This window comes from Moschus berezovskii, chromosome 4 (assembly GCF_049115385.1).
Source record: "Moschus berezovskii isolate FMDL1 chromosome 4, NW_MosBer_1.0, whole genome shotgun sequence".
NCBI lineage: Eukaryota > Metazoa > Chordata > Mammalia > Artiodactyla > Moschidae > Moschus > Moschus berezovskii.
The window spans coordinates 79,431,454-79,454,476 of NC_142463.1; the positions used below are offsets into that span (position 1 = coordinate 79,431,454).

At 39.0% G+C, this 23,023-nt stretch overlaps 1 protein-coding gene across 7 annotated transcripts in view; it reads left to right on the forward strand.

Moving 5' to 3' along the window:
• The window catches only part of CDC14A (cell division cycle 14A), a 180,894-nt gene that overhangs the window by 129,822 nt on the left and 28,049 nt on the right, over positions 1 to 23,023 (forward strand). For all 7 annotated transcript variants that reach the window (XM_055403615.2, XM_055403616.2, XM_088835517.1 and 4 more), the window contains one exon: positions 13,125 to 13,284. In XM_055403615.2, coding sequence (XP_055259590.1) covers positions 13,125 to 13,284 — 160 coding nt within the window. The remainder of the gene's footprint in view (positions 1 to 13,124; positions 13,285 to 23,023) is intronic.

Consider the following 23,023-nt stretch of genomic DNA (forward strand, 5'->3'; position numbering starts at 1 on the left):
AAAATCCCATGGACAGAGGAGCCTGACAGGCTATAGTCCACAGGGTCACAAAGAGTCAGACACAACTTAGTGACTAAACAACAACAATGTGAATTGCCTCTATTTTTTGAATGTAGAGCCAGGATGGTCGTGATGTGCTAGTATTTGTTCATATTACTGGATCTGATATGCTAATGTTTATTAGCATATTAAGATTTCTGTGTCTGTACATTTGAAGGACATTGGTATGTGATTTTCTTTTCTTGTAATACTTTGGTTAAGTTTTGGTATGGGGGTTATGCTGTCTTTGTAAAACAAGTTGTGAAGCATTTCCTTCCTTCTCTGTTTTCTACAAAGAATCTATGTATAAAATAATATTATTAGATTTGAGGGGGTGGGATGGGAATGGGAAGGTCATTGGGAAATAAGGGCCTGCTTGATGTTGGATGGTCTGGAAGGACTGATCATCTGGTATGACAAAGGTAAACCAGGATGTGAGCCATGATGGCTTTGGTACTGAAAAGCTTTTAGAGCTGGGTGGTTCATCAGTAGAGGCCTGAGTGTATGAGCCATATGATGACTTTCTACCCAGCAGTCTATCGGGTCTGGTAACCAAGGGAATGAGGAAGGTTCTCTACTGGGCCACTTGCTTAGGTGGGTAGGAGGGGAGCATGAGGTACTTAGGTAATCTCTGCTGCTCTGCAGGGCAGTGTTATGGTCCACTGGGGATGGGGAGGTGCTGGGCCACAGGGAGCCTGGGAGTCAGGTGGCTAGACACTTCCGTTCAGGGCATTCCCTGACTGTTTCTAACATCCTGCCGGGAAAGCGTATTTAACATGCCTTTCTCTAGGCATTCTGTACACAACCTCAGGCCTTTTCCTAAGCTACATTTGATGGCAGTAGCAGTTTTTCTCTTACCGTTCTCATTTTGCTTGTATTAGTTGGTAAAATTTACTTCCTCTATCATGTATAAATCATTAGAAGTGAGGGAAAGAGTTCATTTATGATTCTACTTTCTTTTAACAAGCTTCTCTAAGTTCCTAATGGTGGAACTTTAAAATAATTTTCCATCCTGAACATGACTGTTATGATTTTCTGTTGATTTTAAGTTTTCTCCCAGTGGCCTTTAACATCTCTGTCCATGTCATCCTCGACCCAGTTTACAGAGGTCCCTCCTTTCTTCCCTCATTTCCTTTATTACTTCCTTCCTGCAACAACTGTTGATAATTGTTGAAAGCCACTGTTTGGCAGTGTTCTTTGCACTTGGGATGTTGCCGTAAAAGAGTAATTTCTGACCTGTGGAGATGGAAGAAAAAGAATGAGAGGGAGGGGAGGAAGAAGGCAGTGGTAGGGGCAGGGGGAAGTTGATTTGTTGTGTGGTTAATAAACAAATGTATCAATTATATGGGCTTCCCAGGTGGTGCTAATGGTAAAGAATCCACCTGCCAATGCAAGAGATGCAAGAGACCCAGGTTCCATCCCTGGGTGGGGAAGACATCCTGGAGGAGGGCATGGGAACCCACTCTAGTATTCTAGCCTGTGAAATTCGTGTGTAGAGGAGCCTGGCAGGCTATAGTCCACGGGGCCGCAAAGGGTCAGACACGACTGAGCGATTATAGTTTCTCTGACCATGATCAGTGTGATACAGAAAAATGAAGCACAGAAGAATAGCGGAAAGCAGAGAAGGCAGTTTTAAATAACGTGGTAGTGGTGGGATGTGTTAAGGCCTCGAAGAAGTGAGAGAGTAAATGGTGGATGTTCTTGAGAAGAGGGTTTCCCTTCAAGGGAACAGCTGCTGAGGCTCTGAGCTGGATTGTTCCACAGGCCACCATGGCTTATAGGGCCAGGAGGAAGAGGTCAGAATACACATTCTACTAGGCCTTTGTAGGAGTCTGACTTTTCTTTGGGTGAGATGAAAAGTCGTCAGAGGGGAACTTCCCTGGTAAAGAACTGGGCTTGCAAAGCAGGGGACGCAGGTTTGATCCTGGTTGGAGAACTACAATCCCACATGCAGTGGAGCAACGAAGCCCACACACCTCAACTAAGACTTGACACAAACAAAGAAATATTTAAAAAAAAATCACCACCCTTAACCACTGTGTTAAAAAAAAGCAGAGGATTTTGAGCAGAGGAGTGATGCAGTCTGACTACAATACACACACACACACACAGATACTTTTTTAATTAACAGTTCTACTTTGGGATAATTGTACATTAACATGCAGTTGTAAAAATCCACATAAAACTCCTGTGTACCTTTTACCCATTTTCTGTTAGTGCTACCATTTTGCAGAGCTCTAATATATCAAAATCAGGATGTTGACTTTGATACAGTTAAGATATAGACACAGTTAACAGTTCCATCACTGCAAGAATCCCTCATGTTGCCTTTTTATAGCTACTCTCCCTTTCTTCCTGCCAACATCCCCTCCTTGACTCCTGACAACTGCCTGTCTGCTCTTCCTTTATATATTTTGTCATCTCAAGAATGTTATATATATGGAATCATAGAACACGTAACCTTTTGGACTTGGTGTTTTCACTCAGTATGATTCTCTGGAGATTCCTCCAGGTTGTTGCATGTATCAATAATTGTTCTTTTTAGTGGCTGAGTAGCATTCCAAGGAAGGAATGTACTACTGTTTGTTAACCATTTACCTGTTGAAGGACAGCTGAACTGTTTACAGTTTTCAGCTATTATGAATAAAGATGCTGTAAATTTTCATGTACAGCTTTGTTCAAACATAAGTTTTCATTTCTCCTGGCTAAGTGCCCAAGAGTACAGTTACTGGACTGTGTGGTACCTGTTTACTTTTATAAGAAACTTGTCAAACTGTTTTCCAGTCTGGCTGTATCATTTTGCATTTTCACCAGCAGTGTTTGAATGAATGAACTTCTTTTCATATTTGCGAGCATTTTCTTTTAGCCATTCTGATAGGTGTGTAATAATCGATCATTTTCAGTTTGCATTAAAATTGTAATGGTCAGTAATAATAAACAACTTTCCACATACTTATTTGGCATCTTTATAATGTTTTGGTGGAACATTTGTTCCAATCTGCCTATTCTTTGTTTTCTTATTATTGAATTTTGATAATTCTTTAATGTTATAAATAGTTTGCAAATATTTTCTCTCAGTCTGTAACTTGCCTTTCATCTTCTAAATAGGATCTTTCACAGAGTAAAAGTTAAATTTTGATGAAGTCCAATTTATTAGTTTTTTCCTTTTTTTTAAGCTCATGGTATTAGTACCAAATCTAAGATCTCTTTGATTAGTCATAGATCCCCTTAAGTTTGTGACTCATTTTGAGTTAATTTTTGTGTAAGGTGTGAGACTTAGGTCAAGGTTCATTTTGTTTTTTGCCCATGGATTTCTAGTTGCTCCGGCACCATTTGTTGAAAAGGTTACTTTTTCTTCATTAAATTGCTTTTACATCTCTGTTAACAATTTCTTGTTCGGTCATAAGTCATGACCAACTCTTTGCAATCCCATGACGGCAGCACACCAGGCTTCCCTGTCCTTCACCATCTCCTGGAGCTTGCGCAAACTCATGTCCTTTGAATTGGTGATGCCAGCCAGCCATTTCATCCTCTGTCACCCCCTTCTCCTCCTGCCCTCAATCTTTTCCAGCATCAGGGTCTCCAAAAATTAGATAAGCATATTCGTTTCTCTGTCCTTTATTCTGTTCCATTGATATATGTGTCTATTCTTCCTCCAGTACTGTACTCTGATGATACTGTACTTATGTAGAAAGTCTTAACAGAAGAAAGATTCCTCCCATTGTTCCTTCTTTAACAAAACTGTCTTAGCAATGCCAGTTCCTTTACTTTTCCATATAAATTTTAGAATAATCTTGTCCTTATCTATAAAAAATCTTGTTGCAATTTTGGTACAAATGTGTTAAATCTCTACATCAGTTTTGGGAGAATTGACATCTTTACCGTTGTTGAGTCTTCCAGTCCATAAACACAGTATTTATTTCTTCATTTATTTTTATCTTTGTTGATTTCTTTCATCAGCATTGGTTAGCTTTCATCGTATAAGTCCTATTTTGTTAGAGTTACACTAAATATTTAATTTTTTAAGTGATTATCAGTGATACCTTTTTTTCATTTCAGATTCCATGTAATAATTGCCCATATGTAGAAATACAGCTCATTTTCTATCTATGTTTATTTTGTATCCTGAAATTGAAGCGAGAGAGAGAAGGAGAATACGTATGTGAATTCCTGGGGACTTTTTTAGACATGTGTGTCATCTACAAATGGGGAGAATTGTTTCCTTCCAGTCTCTGTGTCTTTTACTGCTCTTTCTTCCCTTGGTTCGCCACCTAGAAGCCGAATGATTGTGGTGAAAGCAGACATCCTTCCCGTGTTCCCAGTCTCGACAGGGGGAGGCATCTAGGCATTCGTGATGAAATATTAGTTGGAGGTTTATCAAGTTGAGAAGTTCCTCTTTATTTCTGAGAGTTCTTATCATGAGTGAGTGTTGAATTTTGTCAAATGCTTTCTCTGCATTGACTGATATGATCATGTGATTTTCTTCTTTAGCCTGTTAATATGGTAAATTACATTTTTTTTTTTTTAAATATTGAATGAGCCTTGCATCTCTGGAATAAACCTCATTTGATCTTATAAGTGGGAACTTTGCAAATGTGATCAGGTAAAGGATCTCAAGGTGAAGAGATTATTCTGGATTATTCTGGTAGGTTGGGTGTAATCACAGGGACACAGGAGGAGTCAGACAAGAAGGTGGTGTGGTGATGGAAACAGAGATTAGATTGAAGCTGGAGGAAGGGACCATACACCAAGGAGTATGGGCAGCTACTGATGGCTGAAAAAGACTAGGAAACAGATTTTCCCTTCTTGGTTTCCAGAATGAACCAACCCTATCAACAATTTGACTTTAGCTCAGGTGGCACAAGTGGTAAAGAACCCACCTGCTCGCCAGTGCGGGAGACAAAAGAGATGAGGGTTCGCTCCCTGGATCCCGGAAGATCCCCTGGAGGAGGAAATGGCATGCACGCCATTATTCTTGCCTGGAGAACCCCATGGACAGAGGATGCTTTCGCCCATGGGGTCTCAAGGAGCTGGACATGACTGAGCATGCACACGCACAGTGAAACTGATGATAGACTCCTGACATCCAGAACTGTGTGAAAGGAAACATGTGTTCTTCTGAGCCACTGAGCTTGTGGTAATTGGTGATAGCAGCTTTGTGCAGACAAGAAACTAATCCATCTGTGCACATTGTGTAACTTTGTGTAGATAGTAAATATGTACAGTAAGGTACATAGATCCTAATGTGCACTTGTGTATTCAAGACTTCTTCTCTTATTCATCATATTTCTACTTCAGAATATTTGATGTAGCTGAGTCCCATGATTAACATTTATTTAAGGAAGATTGGGCTGCAGGAATGTATAAGATGAATTCAATGGAGGGAGGTTAGAATCAGAAAGGCTTAAAAGGAGACTGCTAAAATCCAGCAGATGGGGACTTTTTGAAGGGGCTACAAGAGAGTTAGAGAAGGGCACCAGAGCCTTTCAAGGAGATAAATCTCGAGCTTTGAGGACTGACTAATGATATGACAGATGAAGAGCTTTGAAGTCTGACTAATGGTATGAGAAATGAAGATCGTGATGTCAATGATGACGCAAAAGCATGAATAAGTAACACGTTCATTAAGGAAGAAAGAAGAGGATTAAAAAGTTTTCTGATGGGTTTTCGCCTGTCAAAAATGACTGAACAAGTTAGAGGGGTTGTATTCTTTCAGAAGTGAAAATTCCAATCAGTGCTTTTTAGGTAATGTTAATTCTAAATCTGTGACTTTATGAAAGCTATTTTTCACATTCTTCTAGTCTTAAACACCAAAATATGTCCAGGTGTTGATTTCTATGCTGTTAAGAAACCTTCCTCTCATGTCACCGGTGGTAAGAAAGATGTTTATTAGCATCCTTGTAGGTTGGTGAGTTTATGTACTGGCAGATGAAGACATCTTTTTTGTTGTGGTCTGAAATTTTATATTTAAACTTTTTCTGGGAAATAAGTAAAGCTACTTGCAAAACAACCATCAAGTGTTTTTCTTCTACTAAAAACTCATGTTCTTAAGCTAAAAATACTATCTGCACCCAAAATATGTCTTCTACCAGATATCCTCAAAGTTCTTAAAATACTGCACAAACATGACTCTTATTACTGAGCCAAGTCTAAACTCATCCTTCTCAGAAAGAGCCTATAGAATATAGACAATATATAGATGGGATCAGGCTGCTTTTGTAATTTAATGTTTGATTGAATCTTTGCTGTGTGGTAGTCTACTGACTTCTTTAATGGTTGTGACCCATTAAAACTTTCATTCATCAGAAGGGGTCCTTGCAGAACAGGCATGCAGTTCCCATGGGGACTTTTAGCTCAGAGAGATCTTTTACTTGTGGGTACTCATGTGATGTGGAGGAGGAAATGACAGCCCACTCCAGTATTCTCACCTGGAGAATTCCATGGACAGAGGAGCCTGGTGGGCTACAGTCCACAGGGTTGCACAGAGTCAGGCATGACTGAAGCGACTTAGCATACGCGCATGCCCATATGATGTATTGTTGTTTTTATGTTTTAATTTCCTCCCGAGACAGTAAGAATGCAGAGCTTAAATCTGGACCCTACAGGGAGTTCTATTTTTGCACAGTAGAGTTTCCACTTTGAATGAAGTTATCTTTAAGGAATCAGTGTTGTGGTTGAAGTTTTTTATTCTTAGATCCATAAATCAGAATTTGACCTATTCTGTTTTATCATAGATAATCGGCTTCCCTGGTGGCACTAGTGGTAAAGAACCTGCCTGCCAATACAGGAGACATAAGAGATGCGAGTTCAATCCCTGGGTCAGGAAGTTCCCCTGGAGGAGGGAATAGCAACCCACTTTAGTATTCTTGCCTGGAGAATCCCATGGACAGAGGAGCCTGGTGGACTACAATTCATAGGGTTGCAAAGAATCAGACATGACTGAAATGACTGAGCACATCATAGATGTTTTCATTAACTTCTATTAAAGTTGGATATTTTTCCACATTGTAATTTAGTTATAAGCCTTCAGTTGTCCGCAGTACTTCTCAAACACTAAGGTATCCAACATTCATTTGGGATCTTGGGAAATGCGGTTTCTGGTTCAGGATATCTGGGGTGGGACTTGAGATTCTGTCTTTCTAACAAGCTCCCAGGGAATGCGATGCGGCTGGTCAACCAGCCACATTGTATAACAAGGGTTTGTGGTTCTTTTTTACTTGTAGCTTATGTAATAGTTAGTTTGGTGCTTATGGCATTTGGTGAGTTTCACAGCTGGATTGAGCCACTGAGTTTCACAACTGGATTGAGCAACAAAAGAAATGAATAGTTCAACCATTGTTTTTCATTTCAGGAAGTTACCAAAAATAAGATGAAGAAAACCTATCCAGAAAAATGGAAAAATGCTTTAAAATGTCTAGCAATTACAGCTTGAATTTTAAATTATAATTTATTTATAGTATTTTTAAAAGATACATGGACTAGCTCCAGTGATATGGATTAAATTTTTTTTAGTAATCTCTTTTGAAGATTTGAGAACTTATCTTTCCTAAAATATGGAACTTAAAATCTGAAATATTGTGAACGAAATAATATGATAATAGGCAATAATATGGTTTGTTTATTAAAATAACAAGCACATTGCATCGACTTGAGTTTGTACTATTTATTTGACAGTCACATTTTTTTTGCAGTAACACTTGATTATATTGCTTTTCAATATTTACTGCTATATCATTTGACCTATTTATTGGCTCTCAGCTGGCATTGAATCTACTGGATAACAAAAGTAAAATTCTAATTCAAATCTAAGTAAAAAGGATAAGGGCTTCCCAGGTGGCCAGTGCAGGAGATGCAAGAGACATGGGTTCGATCCTTGGGTCAGGAAGATCCCTTGGAGTAGGAAATGGCAATCTACTCCAGTGTTCTTGTCTAGAAAATTCCATGGACAGAGGCCTGGTTGGCTACAGTCCATGGGGTCTTGAAGAGTCAGACATGACTAGGAGACTGAGCACGTATATATACACACACACACACACACACACAGGATAAGGTTAAAAACGAGTTTTGGGTAATTTTTGGCAATGGTGGCATCAGAAATTTGTCTTGAAATGCCAGTTACTGAAGATATAAGATTGAATGATTTTTGTTTTGTTTCCTGTATAAAAGGGTTAAAATTGGGGGGGAAATGTAAACCATAAAACATTATGTTTACATACAAAGTTTGTATTTCGATGTATTACCAGTGATCTAGTTCCTAGTTGTGAGGTTCTGTCCCTAAATGTGAATTAGCTAGTGAATTGAATCCTTTTGGGGATTCCCTAAGTCATTTTTCCCCTCTCCTTTTGTATTTCTGAAGAACTTTCCCCATTCCCTCATAAATTCTTCCTAAACATCTTCCTACTAAATCTTCCATTCATCCAAGGTAAGAGTGGAACTTCTTGATTACCTATCTCGTTCCTACCTTCTGAATCTTGGGTACTGCTCTCTAGTCTGTCTTCCTTTGATATCAAGTTAGACCATTTCATTAGCCCAGTTCGTTACACCAGGAACTGCTTGATACCATATTAACAGAGCAGTTAGTAGAGTAGGCACACAGGGAAGGCTGGGGCTCAAGTCACAGCTGGAGGAGGCCCAAGAGAGTTGGTTGAGTTTCTGTATGAAATGACTAAATGGTGGCTTTGGATGGACACTGATCAGGGCTAGGTCATACTAGGAAAATATGTGTTGAGGATGGAAGAAGTGATAAAGAGGAAGAGTTACGGTGTGGAGATGGGATTAAGTTGCAGTCAGGGAAATTTGGGAGAAGAGGTCAGCTACAAACAGAAGTTGCACAACAATGGCTGCCACTGTGCTCTGAATTCAAAACCAGAAATATCTGCAACAAGGCAACTGAAAGCAGATTTTTTTTCTAAAAGACTTGTGAAGGTTTTATGTAATAATTAACTATGAATTGGCTTGTAATAAGTCTGAATTAATTCTTCTTTTTCTTATGTCCCAAGCTTGGCTGGCCCAAACCTGAATAACCCAGGGCCAAGACATGGCCAAAACTAATGACCCCACCACTGGCTACTTTTCTCAAGACTGTTCATAGTCACTTCAAAGCACAAGTTCTTTTTTAGCAGAGGGTCAATTATGTCATGCTCTCTTAGAAAATGCACTACTTTACTGGAGGCTTTACTTTGAGTTGTTACATTAGCTTCATAGGATTTGATTTTTAAATGCTAACTACTTAAAAATACATGTTTTACTTCTTCTATTTGAGGTGAGGCTTTTAAGGAGTAATAGATACAACAATAAAAGCTAGCGTGGTTTCCACTGTCAGTATAAAAGGTATGCGTGAAGTGCTGCTTTTTCTTAAGGAGCACTTGAGTATCGCATCGCTTAGCAACACACAAATCAGCTTTGACACCTTTTTCATCTGTATTTTCAAGTTCAAATCAAGTCTTTCCACTGATGGGACAGATTGAGTCTTTTAAACTGAGCAACTGCAAGGTGTCACTTTGTCATTTTCATCTTTAGGTTGGCAGCAGCAGCAGAGTTTTCACTTTAAAACATTTCAGAATTAGAATTTTTTTCAATTTATCCTCTTGGGCCTTCCAGCTTCTTGCCTTCCTTCCCCTCTCTGTGTTTTTTATACCTCAAGACCTTCTCAGGGTCTTCCCTTCAGTTTTGAGAACTAATGTGAATTTCTTAGTATGGCGTGCAGAGCCCATTGTGAGCTGGTTCTCACCTCCTCTCCTTCCTGTGAAGAAGGGGGCCTTCAGCCAAGTCAAACAACCCAGTTTTCCATACATACAGTCTTCTTTGCTGCATTGTTTCTTCAAGCCCACATGGTTTTCTTTGTAAGGGGATATTCTTGCTGGCTAAGCCCTGCTCATCATTCTAGATACTTCTGGATTCTCAGATAACTTGTGTCTGATTCTTTCAGTTTGAGTCAGGGGCCCCTTTTCCTAGGCTCCTAAGCAAATCATGGTCATAGGGCTTTACTATTGGATTTCAGTTGTTTACTTTTCACATTGTAAACTGGAAATTTCTTGAGGGACAGGAATTCTGTCTTATCTGTATATTTCTATCCTTTCTGTGCATTTCATGCAGCTGATTTTTTTATTGTCTGTGACAGGGCTAAGTCTTCTCTCCCTGTGAAGAAGCAGTTCTTTATTACTGGGGTTTTGACCAGAGGCCCAAGGCCTCTACTATTTATGAATTTATTTTTTGAAGTATTTGTACAGTGCCAAGGATTATGCTTTTGTTTACTACTATTGGAAGGATATAATATTCAAGCATCATATAAAACGTTATGCTGGATGTTAATAGTAAGTGAGAAAAGTTTGGAGGAGTGAAAATTAAAGCAAGAATTTTTGAAAATGCAAAGTATCAGGAAGGCTATTCCATGATTTTATGAAGATTTCCACAAAGGAATAATAAGTTAAAAGAGTTTGTGTTAAATATATATTTTTACAACTGGTGTAGAAGAATTAAATATGATTCAGTGGTTATGCTAGCCTCATCAATTTATGTATCCTAAGTTCAGGAAATAATCCTTGAAAGTTTACTTCCAAGAAGCAAAAAAAAAAAAAATTCCCATGGTAGAAGGTAGATATTGCCATACTCCCTAGCGAATTGGTGTGTATAGATTTCTGGGATTTTAATTTTATTCATATATTTAAAAATTCACCAGATTTTTATTTTAAAATTTAGTCTAGTTAGAAACATAGTTTAACCTAGTTTTGATTTTAAAACTATCTTAGGAATGATAAGTTAGTCTTATATATGGACAACATATTTTATATCTATACTAATAAATACTTATATCCATAAAGTCTGTCTCAGAATTTATATCTAAAGGCATTTTTTTTCTCTTTTGCTTTATTTGAAAAATATTGAAAAGTGAACAAAAGGTAAAAGAAAAATAAAGCTTACTCTTTAAAGTAGGATGAAAAAATGAAAGTGAGTCGCTCAGTCATGTCTGACTCTTGGCAATTCCATGACTATACAATCCTTGGAATTCTCCAGGCTAGAATACTGGAGTGGGTAGCCTTTCCGTTCTTTAGGGCATCTTCCCAACCCAGGGATCAAACCCAGGTTTCCTACATTGCAGGCAGATTCTTTACCAGTTGAGCCACAAGGGAACCCCAAGAATACTGGAGTGGGTAGCCCATCCCTTCTCCAGTGGATCTTCCTGATCCAGGAATCAGACCGGGGTCTCCTGCATTGCAGGGGGATTCTTAACCAACTGAGCTATCAGGGAAGCCTTGAAAGTAGGGTAGAATATTATATTTAAATAAAGAATGGCCCCCTCAACTGTTCAGTTGCACCCTATGCTGTTAAAATTTTGGCATTTCTTCTTCTCCTGACTTCTAAAGGTGCTCTTGTTAAAACCGTGTAGTAATGTACTGTTTGCTGTCTTTTATGGTAACAACTTTAAGGGTTCCTTTTCAAACTTACTCTATCTTTGTTCTGCTTTGATCTATATTTTTATTTATTTTCAAATCTTTTTTTCTTTTTTAACAAAGGCAAACAGCACATTGTTTTTTTAAAAAAGTCAAAAAGTACAGACATTCTGAAGTAGAAAGCAAAGTTTCCTTTGTTTATCATTCTTGAGGATAACTCATTAATATTTTGGCATATCATCTCCCAAATAACTGTGAATTGTGAATTGTAACATTTTTCGCTTTTTTTCCCCCAAAAGACAGGATCACACTTTCCACACTCTGTCACTTAATTTTTCATTCACTTATGTCTTGTTTCATGGCCACTCTTCCCTGTCACCACATGTAGGGCCATCCCAGGCTTTTTTGACTGTATTATATTTCACAGAATAGCTTTACTATAATTTAATAAACCTGTTGTCCACTATATGCCTCCATTATTTTACTGTTACAAATAATATTGTATCAAGCATGTTTATATCTTGTACACAAGTGAATCTTTCTGTAGTATGATGCCTAGGTATGGATTTGCTTGGTTGGAGGGGTTGTAGATGTAAATTTTGCCGGAATTTAAAGGTTTAACTTGTTCTTTAAGAGTCTCAACAATTTTTAACCATAAACACTAACATTCTGACTTGGGAGTAAACTTTGTTTAGAAGGAAAGATGGATTCCTTTCCTGAAGGCCCAGTGAGACAGGACGTTTCAGGGAGGGTTGTCTTTCCTCTCGTGTTTTAACCTGAATTTTCTGTGTTATGTGGCACCTTTGCGAGAAAGCATTACTGGGTCTTCCTGTTGCGTCAAGAAAGAAATCTATGTTCTTATTGGTGACATCTCCTTGATAATGTTATTATTTCATTACTTGTTGGTATTCCTTATGATGAACTATGATGTTTTTAGTTGAATTCTAATCTGTACAGTGTGATATAGTATGGAACTATGGGGGTGTATGAAGGTGACCCCATCAATAAAGATAGTAGCCCCAAATTGTCATTTGGCTTACACATTTTAAATTATTTTCTTATAGCCTTGAAAATAGTTGTAAATATGCCCTATTGGTTAAAGGGAAGCTTGTAGATGAACGTTAACTACATTTTCTTTTACCCAAAAGATAATCAATTTGAGGCTATAATCCTTATTTTTAGATCGTACGAGTGGGTTTGTAAAGTTATCCGTTCATGACTTTTTATGATACACATACAATTAGGTGTGTGTTTAGTACTTTTTTAAGGTGATATCTCTGTCTAACTTAAGTTCATTCACCTGTATCTTTGAGTCCATTTCACTCCAGCTATTTTCACAGATGTATCAAATTGCTATTTTAGAAATATATTACAGATTTCAAATTAATATTTAAAAGAAAAACTAGCTCATAGTCTTTATTACTGTGGAAATTGTTCTAAGCATCTAAGAACCTTAAAAGTCAACCCATGTAGGGCTGTACAGACATATATTGAAAGAAGGGTGTTTGTGTTTAATATAGAACTTTATTTTGTCATTCAGAAAATGACTTTATTTTCTTTATTCCAAGACTTCATAATCTTTCTAGTCTGATTTGCAAATATCTATCTGCTATATCTTTTTGTCTATGAGATGTCATATTTCTGAAGAGATGATAGTCATTTATTTAAAAAATTATTTTTTTCTCCTTTTTACAGGAAACAGGCATCACTATGGGTCCAAGGAGACATTTTCCGATCCAAATTGAAAAATAGACCATCCAGTGAAGGAAGTATTAATAAAATTCTTTCTAGCTTGGATGATATGTCTATTGGTGGAAACTTATCTAAAATACAAAACATGGAGAGATTTGGAGAGGTGAGTTTTTTTTCTAGGAAGATTTTCCTGTCTCCTTAAGACTGACATTCTGCATTTCTTCGTTTTTCAATTGAACACACATAACAGCCGTATCTCTTCTCTAAATGATGACAGTACTGAATTTTTAGGTGTGGAGGCACCAGCTATAAAGCAAGAATAAAAACGAAGAAAGCCATTATCCTTGCAAGAAAAAAAGCTGTAATTTAAGGAGTACAATTATAAAGGAGTCTACTCTGGTTTGGAAACTTCTTGCTAAAGCAAAATTGAAAAGCAGACTTTCTATTTGAAAATGGAAATAGATATTAATCAGAAAAATCTTAATGTGATAATTGGATAGTACATACCACAAATGATACATTGCAACCTCAAATACATGATTTCTAAAGTAAGTCCAGAGTTGAAAGCATAACCAATAGAAGCAAACCACTTCAAATAGTTGACATACCTAGTCTGATTTAATCTGTATAACTAGAGATTAGGTGAGTTAGGCAACATTATCTCTGTTATAATAAGGAAATTGAATATTAGAGAAATTCTAATCTCAGTGTTAGAAACATAATTTGATCCAGGTCTATCTGATTTTACATCTGTATTTTTTTCTATTATACCTCCTACCTCTGAATTAAAATGGTAGTGATTTACTAAAAATTAGGCTCATGGGCATTCTTGGAACTAAAAAAAAACCTGGAAATAATTTGTTCTAATTTTTTACCTTGTGTGGATCAGAAACCTGGGTTGCATAAAATTCTATACTTGCTCAAGGTTACAGAGTTTTCAAGTAGTGGGACCACCTTCAGAGCAGGCAGTCTAGCTGCTAGTTCAGCTTTTTCTACCACAATATGACTGCGGGCTTCCCAGATGGCTCAGTGATAAAGAATCCACTTGCTCATGTAGGAGATGTGGGTTGGATCCCTGGGTCGGGAAGATCCCTGGAGGAGGAAATGGCAACCCACTCCAGTACTCTTGCCTATAAAATTCCATGGACAGAGAAGCCTGGTGGGCCACCCTCCATGGGGTCACAAAAAATCAAACACAACAGAATGAGCATGTGCTCACGCATCACAGTATTGACTAAGGCAAGGTAAGCACCTGGTTTATATTTATGTCCCTAAAGAGGCAGGAACGCTATTAAAATATTTAAGCTAAGTGCAGATGTACATTCTATTAGGCAGTGACAAGGGCCTCAAACAGGCTTAGCCTTCGAGGATGGAAGGAATGTATCATAGCTCTGTTAGGTCAACAGTTGGCAACCCAAACAGATTTGTTTTTTCAGGAATCTGTTTGATTCAGGAAATCGAACAGATTTCCTTTCACCAGGAAAGATAATGAGAGTGTTTGGAGATAGGGAGAGTGTTTTCTTCAAGAGGAAGGATGGAGACTGCTGGAGGAACTGAGTTTTCAACCCTGTGGTCTGTTCTCCAGGACAGTCACCAATGAAGTGGCTGAGTTTAGTGGTTTGACGAGGCGTAAATCTTTTTAGCCAAGGTTGCGTTGACATTCAGAGCCTCTGGAGACCTTTTCTTGTCTTTGTGTTATAATATGACCTTTTCAAAGCGAACAGAAAGGATATGGACTGTCATTTTAGTGAGATAATATAGCGAAACAAGAACATTTTGTTGTTCTGGTCAGCATTTCCTCTTCAGGTTGAGTTCAAGTAAATAAGACTTTTGAGTTATGACTTCTGAAGAGGCACATGTGAAACCTGTCCGTCTATCTAAGAAATACATTTATCTTGCAGAAACATAATGCGTTTACTATTATAATCTGTATTAAATTGACATCTGATAGAACATTTGTTCTCATGCTTTTTTGGAACCCAATTTGTTGAACTTGAGATCAGTGACCATTGATTTATCACTGAAAGGGTGATGAATGCAATATGATTGAAATTTAAAATTCCAGTTTTAAATATGAACATATATTCAGATGTTGGCTGTTTTACCTCCTTCCTCTTTTCAACACCCCTCAAATTAATTACTTTAGTTTTCATTCAGAAGTGCTATTAGTTTTGAAATTAGAGGACAGAAATGAAAGCGTTCAGAAGGACTAGGGAATGATGGTGTGGTTAAGATTGTAGGCATGACATATCTATGGGTTTATAGTTAGCTGACCACTTTATAGTTAACTGATGCTTTGTGTAAACACCTCTTATGATTCTCAGTCTTTTTATTGCCATGCTTATCTGGTGCTGTCTCCATGACTATGGCGAGTTAGTTTACTCAAGTGAGTATATATGAGTTCGTGATTTCTTTATCATTCTTGTAATTGGGAAAATACTTTAAGAATGCTGCAAAAGTTTTAATAACGTGTTTCAAGTTCTATACCAATACTCTGGATAGAAGCCCGTGGAAACCCTGGATATGTTTAGTTTATGTACAAAGAAATTGCAAAAGGCAATAATCTTCTAAAGGTGTTTCATTTTTTAAAGTCAGACTGAAAGCAAAGATAACAAATTATCTTTTGATTTCTAGACCTACAGGAATTTTCCTGTGATTGGTTATTAGGAAGCTTAGGAAACTCCATAGTTACCTGATTTGGAGAGCTTGAATGTGTAGTTTTCCAGTGCTTATAGGGTGAGTAAAAGGAAAATAATCAAAAGTATCAACTGGAATGATTCAGGCCATAGTAATGGAATAGGCTATGCCTTTAATGAATTCTATTGGTCCACTCAGAGTTAGGAGAAACCTTTTAAAAACAGAGGTTTTACCTTCATTGAACCTGGTTGTTAGTACTGGCTGCTGCTGCTGCTGCTGCTAAGTCACTTCAGTTGTGTCCGACTCTGTGTGACCCCATAGACAGAAGCTATGAGCTATGAAATATACCCAGCGGATATGTGTGGGTCTGGAGTAGGCTCCCTGCGCCATGCCGCTGTCTTTGCATGGTCCTTCTCCTCATGGTCCTTACTGTCCTTCCTTGCTGGGTGCTATTCTTTATAAAGATGGAGGCGTCTATCTATCTACCTTCATCATAATTCTACTCCTAGCCCCCAGGGACTTCGTAAATATTACCTGAATGAATAAAGACCGACAGTTTCACAGAAAACAAATAAGAATACAGACATGAAATTGGGAATAATAATTCAAGCTATCCAAGGGTAGCACATACTCAAATACAAAATAGTACCAGTGATAAGTGCTCATTTTGATCATCAGTGGCCTTAGGATCCGTTGTGCATTGGGCTTATAAAAAATGGCTTTAAGGGACCTCCCTGGAGGCCCAGTGGTTAAAACTTCACCTTCCAAAGCAAAGGGTGTGTGTTCAGTCCCTGGTTGGGGAGCTGATATCCCATGTGCCTCCTGGCCAAAAAAACCAAAACATAAAACAGAAATAATACTGTAACAAATTCAACAAAGACTTTTAAAAATGGTTTCAAGAAGAGAAAATTTAATGCACCTTATTTAAGGTGCCAAATATATAAGGAGTTAACTGAGCTCACAGGGCAACAACAGTAGCAACCTAAGCAGTGCCTACTATGTGTCTGGAAGTGTTCTAAGCACTTAACATGGATTAAATTTAGTCCTTACAACAGCTATATGGAATAGGCACCTTTACTAAGTCCATTTTACAAATGACATAACTGAGGCAGAGGAAGCCACCTGCCCAACATCACAAAGTAGAGTGGAGCTGTCATTTGAACCCAGGGACTCTGGCTCCAGAGTTAGCCTCCAACCCTGAGACCTCTCACTGTACCCCGCTGCCTGTCCATGGGTTCTTCCGTGTGACTCCAGTACATAACCTTAGCCAGCCTGTCCTCAGAAATTTCCTCTGCAATCACTATTGTTTCTATTCTTTTCTTTTCCTACTCCAGGGTGATAGTCCAGTATTAGCACATCAGTCAGTATATAGTCTTGACTTAGAGATATTAATTAGAGACAGGTGCTGCTGATGTTTGGCCGAGTTCACATAAATTGACAGTCAGATAAATGGGAATACGGTGCTTTAATTACCTCAGTTACTCTGATTTATAAATATCCCTGTGAGCAGGGTATATCTTAGAAATCCATGAAATACAAATTGAATCTCTTTCCACTCGTAGGTCCACTGAGACATTCCAGGTCCAATCTGAGAGTTGCTGGGATCCACCAGAGGCTGTTAGTCAGGGGAGATTCACCATTTGGGGAGCTCACCCTGGCTGTGCTGTTGAAGGGGTGCTGGTGTCTGTGTGTGGCTAGAGGTGGAAGGTCACAAGGCAGTGGTCCAGGTGATAGAGGTCTGAACGAGTGGCAGGAAAAAGGAAGAAAGATGAATTTGGGTTGTTTTCGGTCAGTCACCCAGTCAGGTCTGACTCTGCGACCCCATGGATTCCAGCATGCCAGGCTTTCCTGTCCTTCACCATCTCCCGGAGATTGCTCAAATTCATGTCCATTGAGTCGGTGATACCATCCAACCATCTTGTCCTCTGTTGTCCCCTTCTTCTACGTTCAATCTTCCCCAGCATCAGGGATGAATTAGGGGGGTGGACATGAGTTTGAGTGAACTCCAGGAGTTGGTGATGGACAGGGAGGCCTGGCGTGCTGTGATTCATGGGGTCGCAGAGAGTCGGACACGACTGAGCGACTGAACTGAACTGAACTGAAGTGATAAATCCAAATTTTTTATTGATCAGAAGCAACTTATGAAGATGACCTCTTTGCCTTTCCCCAACTTTTATGTCTCATAGGTTTAACATCTGAGAGCTGAAAAGAATTTTAGAGATGACCCAGTCATTTCTCCTGGCCAAATCATTTAAATCTGCAAAAAATGCTATTTTCATCTTTTTCTTTCAGTCCCTTGACTTCTATTTTTACTTGTTTCTATTTCAAACTCTCCTTTTATGTCATTTTTCTATTACAACTCTTCCATCTTATTCCATAGTGTGCTATATTTCATCTAAAAGATCTTTTCTTAATGGCTTACACGACGGCCTCCCTAGTAGCTTTCTCTGTTTTATTAATATGTTGGTCAGTAATTTATCCAGCTGAAATCTGTGGGCACAGGTTATTTGATTTTGGTTTTCATCTTGTCTGTATATAGTGGACAAATGGTAGAATAAAGTACAGCTTCATATTTTATGCTGGTATTTGTTCTTTAGCTAGACCATCACCTGTAAATAAGAATATCTTTAAAAAATTTTTATATTAATTATTTTTTATTGAAGGATAATTGCTTTATAGAATTTTGCTGTTTTCTGTCAAACCTCAACTTGAATCAGACATAGGTATACATATATCCCCTCCCTTGTGAACCTCCCTCCCATCTCCCTCCCCATCCCACCCCTCTAGGTTGATACAGAGCCCCTGTTTGAGTTTCCCGATCCACACAGCAAATTCCCGTTGGCTATCTGTTTTACATATGGTAATGTAAGTTTCCATGTTACTCTTTCCATACATCTCATCCTCTCCTCCCCTCTCCCCATGTCCATAAGTCTATTCTCTATGTCTTTTTCTCCATTGTTGGCCTGTAAATAAATTCTTCGGTACCATTTTTTAGATTCCATATATATGCATTAGAATACTGTATTTATCTTTCTCTTTCTGACTTCCTTCACTCTGTATAATAGGTTCTAGGTTCGTCCACCTCATTAGAACTGACTCAAATGCATTTCTTTTTATGGCTAAGTATGGATGTGAGAGTTGGACTGTGAAGAAAGCTGATCGCCGAAGAATCGATGCTTTTGAACTGTGGTGTTGGAGAAGACTCTTGAGAGTCCCTTATACTGCAAGGAGATCCAACCAGTCCATTCTAAAGGAGATCAATCCTGGATGTTCATTGAAGGGACTGATGCTAAAGCTGAAACTCCAATACTTTGGCCACCTCATGAGACGAGTTGACTCACTGGAAAAGACTCTGATGCTGGGAAAGGTTGGGGGCGGGAGGAGAAGGGGACGACGGAGAATGAGATGGCTGGATGGCATCACCGACTCTGTGGACATGAGTTTGAGTGTACTCCGGGAGTTGGTGATGGACAGGGAGGCCTGGCGTGCTGTGATTCATGGGGTCGCGGAGAGTCGGACACGACTGAGCGACTGAACTGAACTGACTGAACTGAATATTCCATTGTGTATATGTACCACAGCTTCTTTATCCATTCATCTGTCGATGGACATCTAGGTTGCTTCCATGTTCTAGTGATTGTAAATAATGCTGCATTGAACATTGGGATACATGTGTCTCTTTCAATTTTGGTTTCCTCAGGGTGTATGCTTATCAGTGGGATTACTGGGTCATATGGTGGTTTTATTCCTAGTCTTTTAAGGGATCTCCACACCGTCTTCCATAATGGCTGTATCAATTTACATTTCCACCAACAGTGCAAGAGCGTTGCCTTTTCTCCACATCCTCTCCAGCATTTATTTTTTGTAGACTTTTTGATGAGGGCCATTCTGACCGGTGTAAGGTGATATCTCATTGTAGTTTTGATTTGCATTTCTCTAACAATGAGCGATGTTGAGCATCTTTTCATGTCTTTGTTAGCCATCTGTACATCTTCTTTGGAGAAACGTCTGTTTAGGTCTTTTTCACACTTTTTGATTGGGTTGTTTGCTTTTCTGGTATTGAGTTGTATAAGCTGTTTGTATATTTTGGAAATTAATCCTTTGTCAGCTGTTCATTTGCTATTATTTTCTCCCATTCTAAGGATTTGTCTTTTCACCTTGCTTATAGTTTCCTTTGCTGTGCAAAAGCTTTTTAAGTTTAATCAGGACCCACTTGTTTACATTTGTTTTTATTTCCATTACTCTAGGAGGAGGATCTGGAGAAGGAAATGGCAACCCACTCCAGTGTTCTTGCCTGGAGAATCCCAGGGACAGGGGAGCCTGGTGGGCTTCCATCTATGGGGTCACACAGAGTCGGACACGACTGAAGTGACTTAGCAGCAGCAGCAGGGTTGTCAGACTTTATTTTTTTGGGCTCCAGAATCACTGCAGATGCTGATTGCAGCCAGGAAATTAAAAGACGCTTACTCCTTGGAAGGAAAGTTATGACCAACCTAGATAGTACATTAAAAAGCAGACACATTACTTTGCCAACCAAGGTCCATCTAGTCAAGGCTATGGTTTTTCCCGTGGTCATGTATGGATGTGAGAGTTGGACTGTGAAGAAAGCTGAGCACCGAAGAATTGATGCTTTTGAACTGTGGTGCTGGAGAAGACTCTTGAGAGTCCCTTGGACTGCAAGGAGATCCAACCAGTCCATTCTAGAGGAGATCAATCCTGGGTGCTCATTGGAAGGACGGATGCTAAAGCTGAGACTCCAATACTTTGGCCACCTCATGTGACGAGTTGACTCACTGAAAAAGAGTCTGATGTTGGGAGGGATTGGGGGCGGGAGGAGACGGGGACGACAGGGAATGAGATGGCTGGATGGCATCACCGACTCGATGGACATGAGTTTGAGTGAACTCCGGGAGTTGGTGATGGACAGGGAGGCCTGGCGTGCTGTGATTCATGGGGTCACAAAGAGTCGGACACGACTGAGCGACTGAACTGAACTGAACTGAGGGTTAGTTCTCTGGTAGTCTAGGGTCTTGGAGTCAGTGTTCCCACTCCAAAGGCTCAGGGCTTGATCTCTGTGGCACTGCTCAGCAGCAGGCACAGTGGCCCTAGCAGGCACATGGCATGGCTGCCACTCCCACTGCCCAGTGCCAACCAAGAATATCTTTTAAAATGCTCCTTCTTTATGTGTTTTAGTTGACTTGCATTTTCCTGTCTTTAGTGAGGCAGGCTGGTATCCAAATGAAAAGCTGCTGATGCTCAGACCCTCAAGAGTGCAACAGGGAGCCTAAGAGCAGACCTCTTTCCTTGGGGGAGCCAAAACATAAGATCTTTCCTGGACTAGGCTTCTTCACCATCACCAGCAACCATGTGACTTTGTTTCAGGGGATCTGCTGCTCCTAGAGCAGCTGAGAGCAGGGAGTGGGGTTTGCACTGGGACTCTGGAGAGAGGGGCTGAAGCCCAAGAGCACAGGGAGGGCTGGGTTAACCTTTGTTGTTTGTGACTTTGTTCATCATTAGTCATCATGAGGAATGAATTTGGTATAAAGAATGAGGTCTAACAGTACCCGATCAGAAACATCCTCAGAATCCCCCAAGTCTATCAGTTCTTGGGATTGACTTATGTCTCATGACAAATGGAGCTATATTTTCTAATAAAATTTCCCCCACGCAGGTGCTTATGACCCAGTATATGTTGCACTTATACTCAGTTGTATCCTACTCTTAGCAACTCCATGGACTGTAGCCCACCAGGCTCCTCTGTCTATGGAATTTTCCAGGCAGGAATACTGGAGTAGGTTGCCATTTTCTTCTCCAGTCATCTGTTGCATCTCCTGCATTGGCAGGCAGATTCTTTACCACTGTACCACCTGGAAAGCCCCCTAATTTATGTTATAGGTGCCCTAATAAATACAGGGTTTGGTTATATTCCCATTTGCATGTCTTTTTCAAGGTTCCAGGAAGCTCAAATCCCCTTCTATATTAGCTTTTTGTTTCTTTTCAAAAGTATTTTAAAAACAAGTATAATTCATTTACAATGTTGTGTTAATTTCTGCTGTATAGCAAAATGATACATATGCATACATTCATTGTTTACATTGTTTTCCATTATGGTTTACAGTAAGATATTGAATATACTTCTCTGTGCTATACCAGTAGGACCTTGTCATTTGTCCATTCTGTATATAATAATTTGCATCTGCTAACCCCAGCCTCCCACTCCATCCCTCACACTCCATCCCAACCCCTTCCCCTTGGGTATCACCAATCTCTTCTTTATGTCCATGATTCTGATTCTGTTTTGTAGATGGTTTCATTTATGTCATATTTTAGATTCTACATATAAGTGATAGCATAAGGTGTTTGTCTTTCTCTTTCTGACTTACTTCACTTAGTGTGATAATTTCTAGTTGCATACATTATCCAAAATAATGCTGACATTATTTTGTTCTCTTTTATGACTGAGTAGTATTCTATTATATATTTATTCATGCATCTGTTGATGGACATTTAGGTTGTTTCCATGTCTTGGCTATTGTCAGTAGTGCTGCTGTGAACATAAAGGTGTATGTATCTTTTTGAGTTAAAGTTTTGTCAGTATACACCCAGGAGTGGGATTCCTGGATCATATGGTAATTCTATTTTTAGTTTTCTGAGGAAACCTCCATACTGTTTTTCACAGTGGCTGCACCAACTTACATTCATACCAACAGTGTAGGAGGGTTCCCTTTTCTCCACACACTGTCCAGCATTTGTTATTTGTAGACTTTTTGACCGTATGAGGTGGCATCTCATTGGAATTTTGATTTGCATTTCTCTAATTAGCCATGTTGAGCATCTTTTCATGTGCCTGTTGGCCATCTGTATTTCTTCTTTGGAGAAATGTCCATTTAGATCTGCTCATTTTTCAATCTGGTTGTTTGATATTTTGTTGTTGAGTTGGCTGATCTATTTGTGTATTTTGGAGGTTAAACCCTTGTCAGTTGCATCCTTTGCAGATATTTTCTCCCATTTTGTAGGTTGTCTTTTTGCTTATGGTTTTCTTTGCTGTGCAAATCTTGTAAGTTTGATTAGGCCTCATTTGTTTATTTTTGTTATTATTTCTATTGCCTTGGGAGACTGATTTAAGAAAACATTGGTACGATTTATGTCAGAGAATGTTTTGCCTATGACCTTTTCTAGGAGTTTTATGGTGTCTTGTCTTACGTTTAAGTCTTTAAGTTATTTTGAGTTTATTTTTGTGTGTGATGAGAGAGTATGTTCATTGA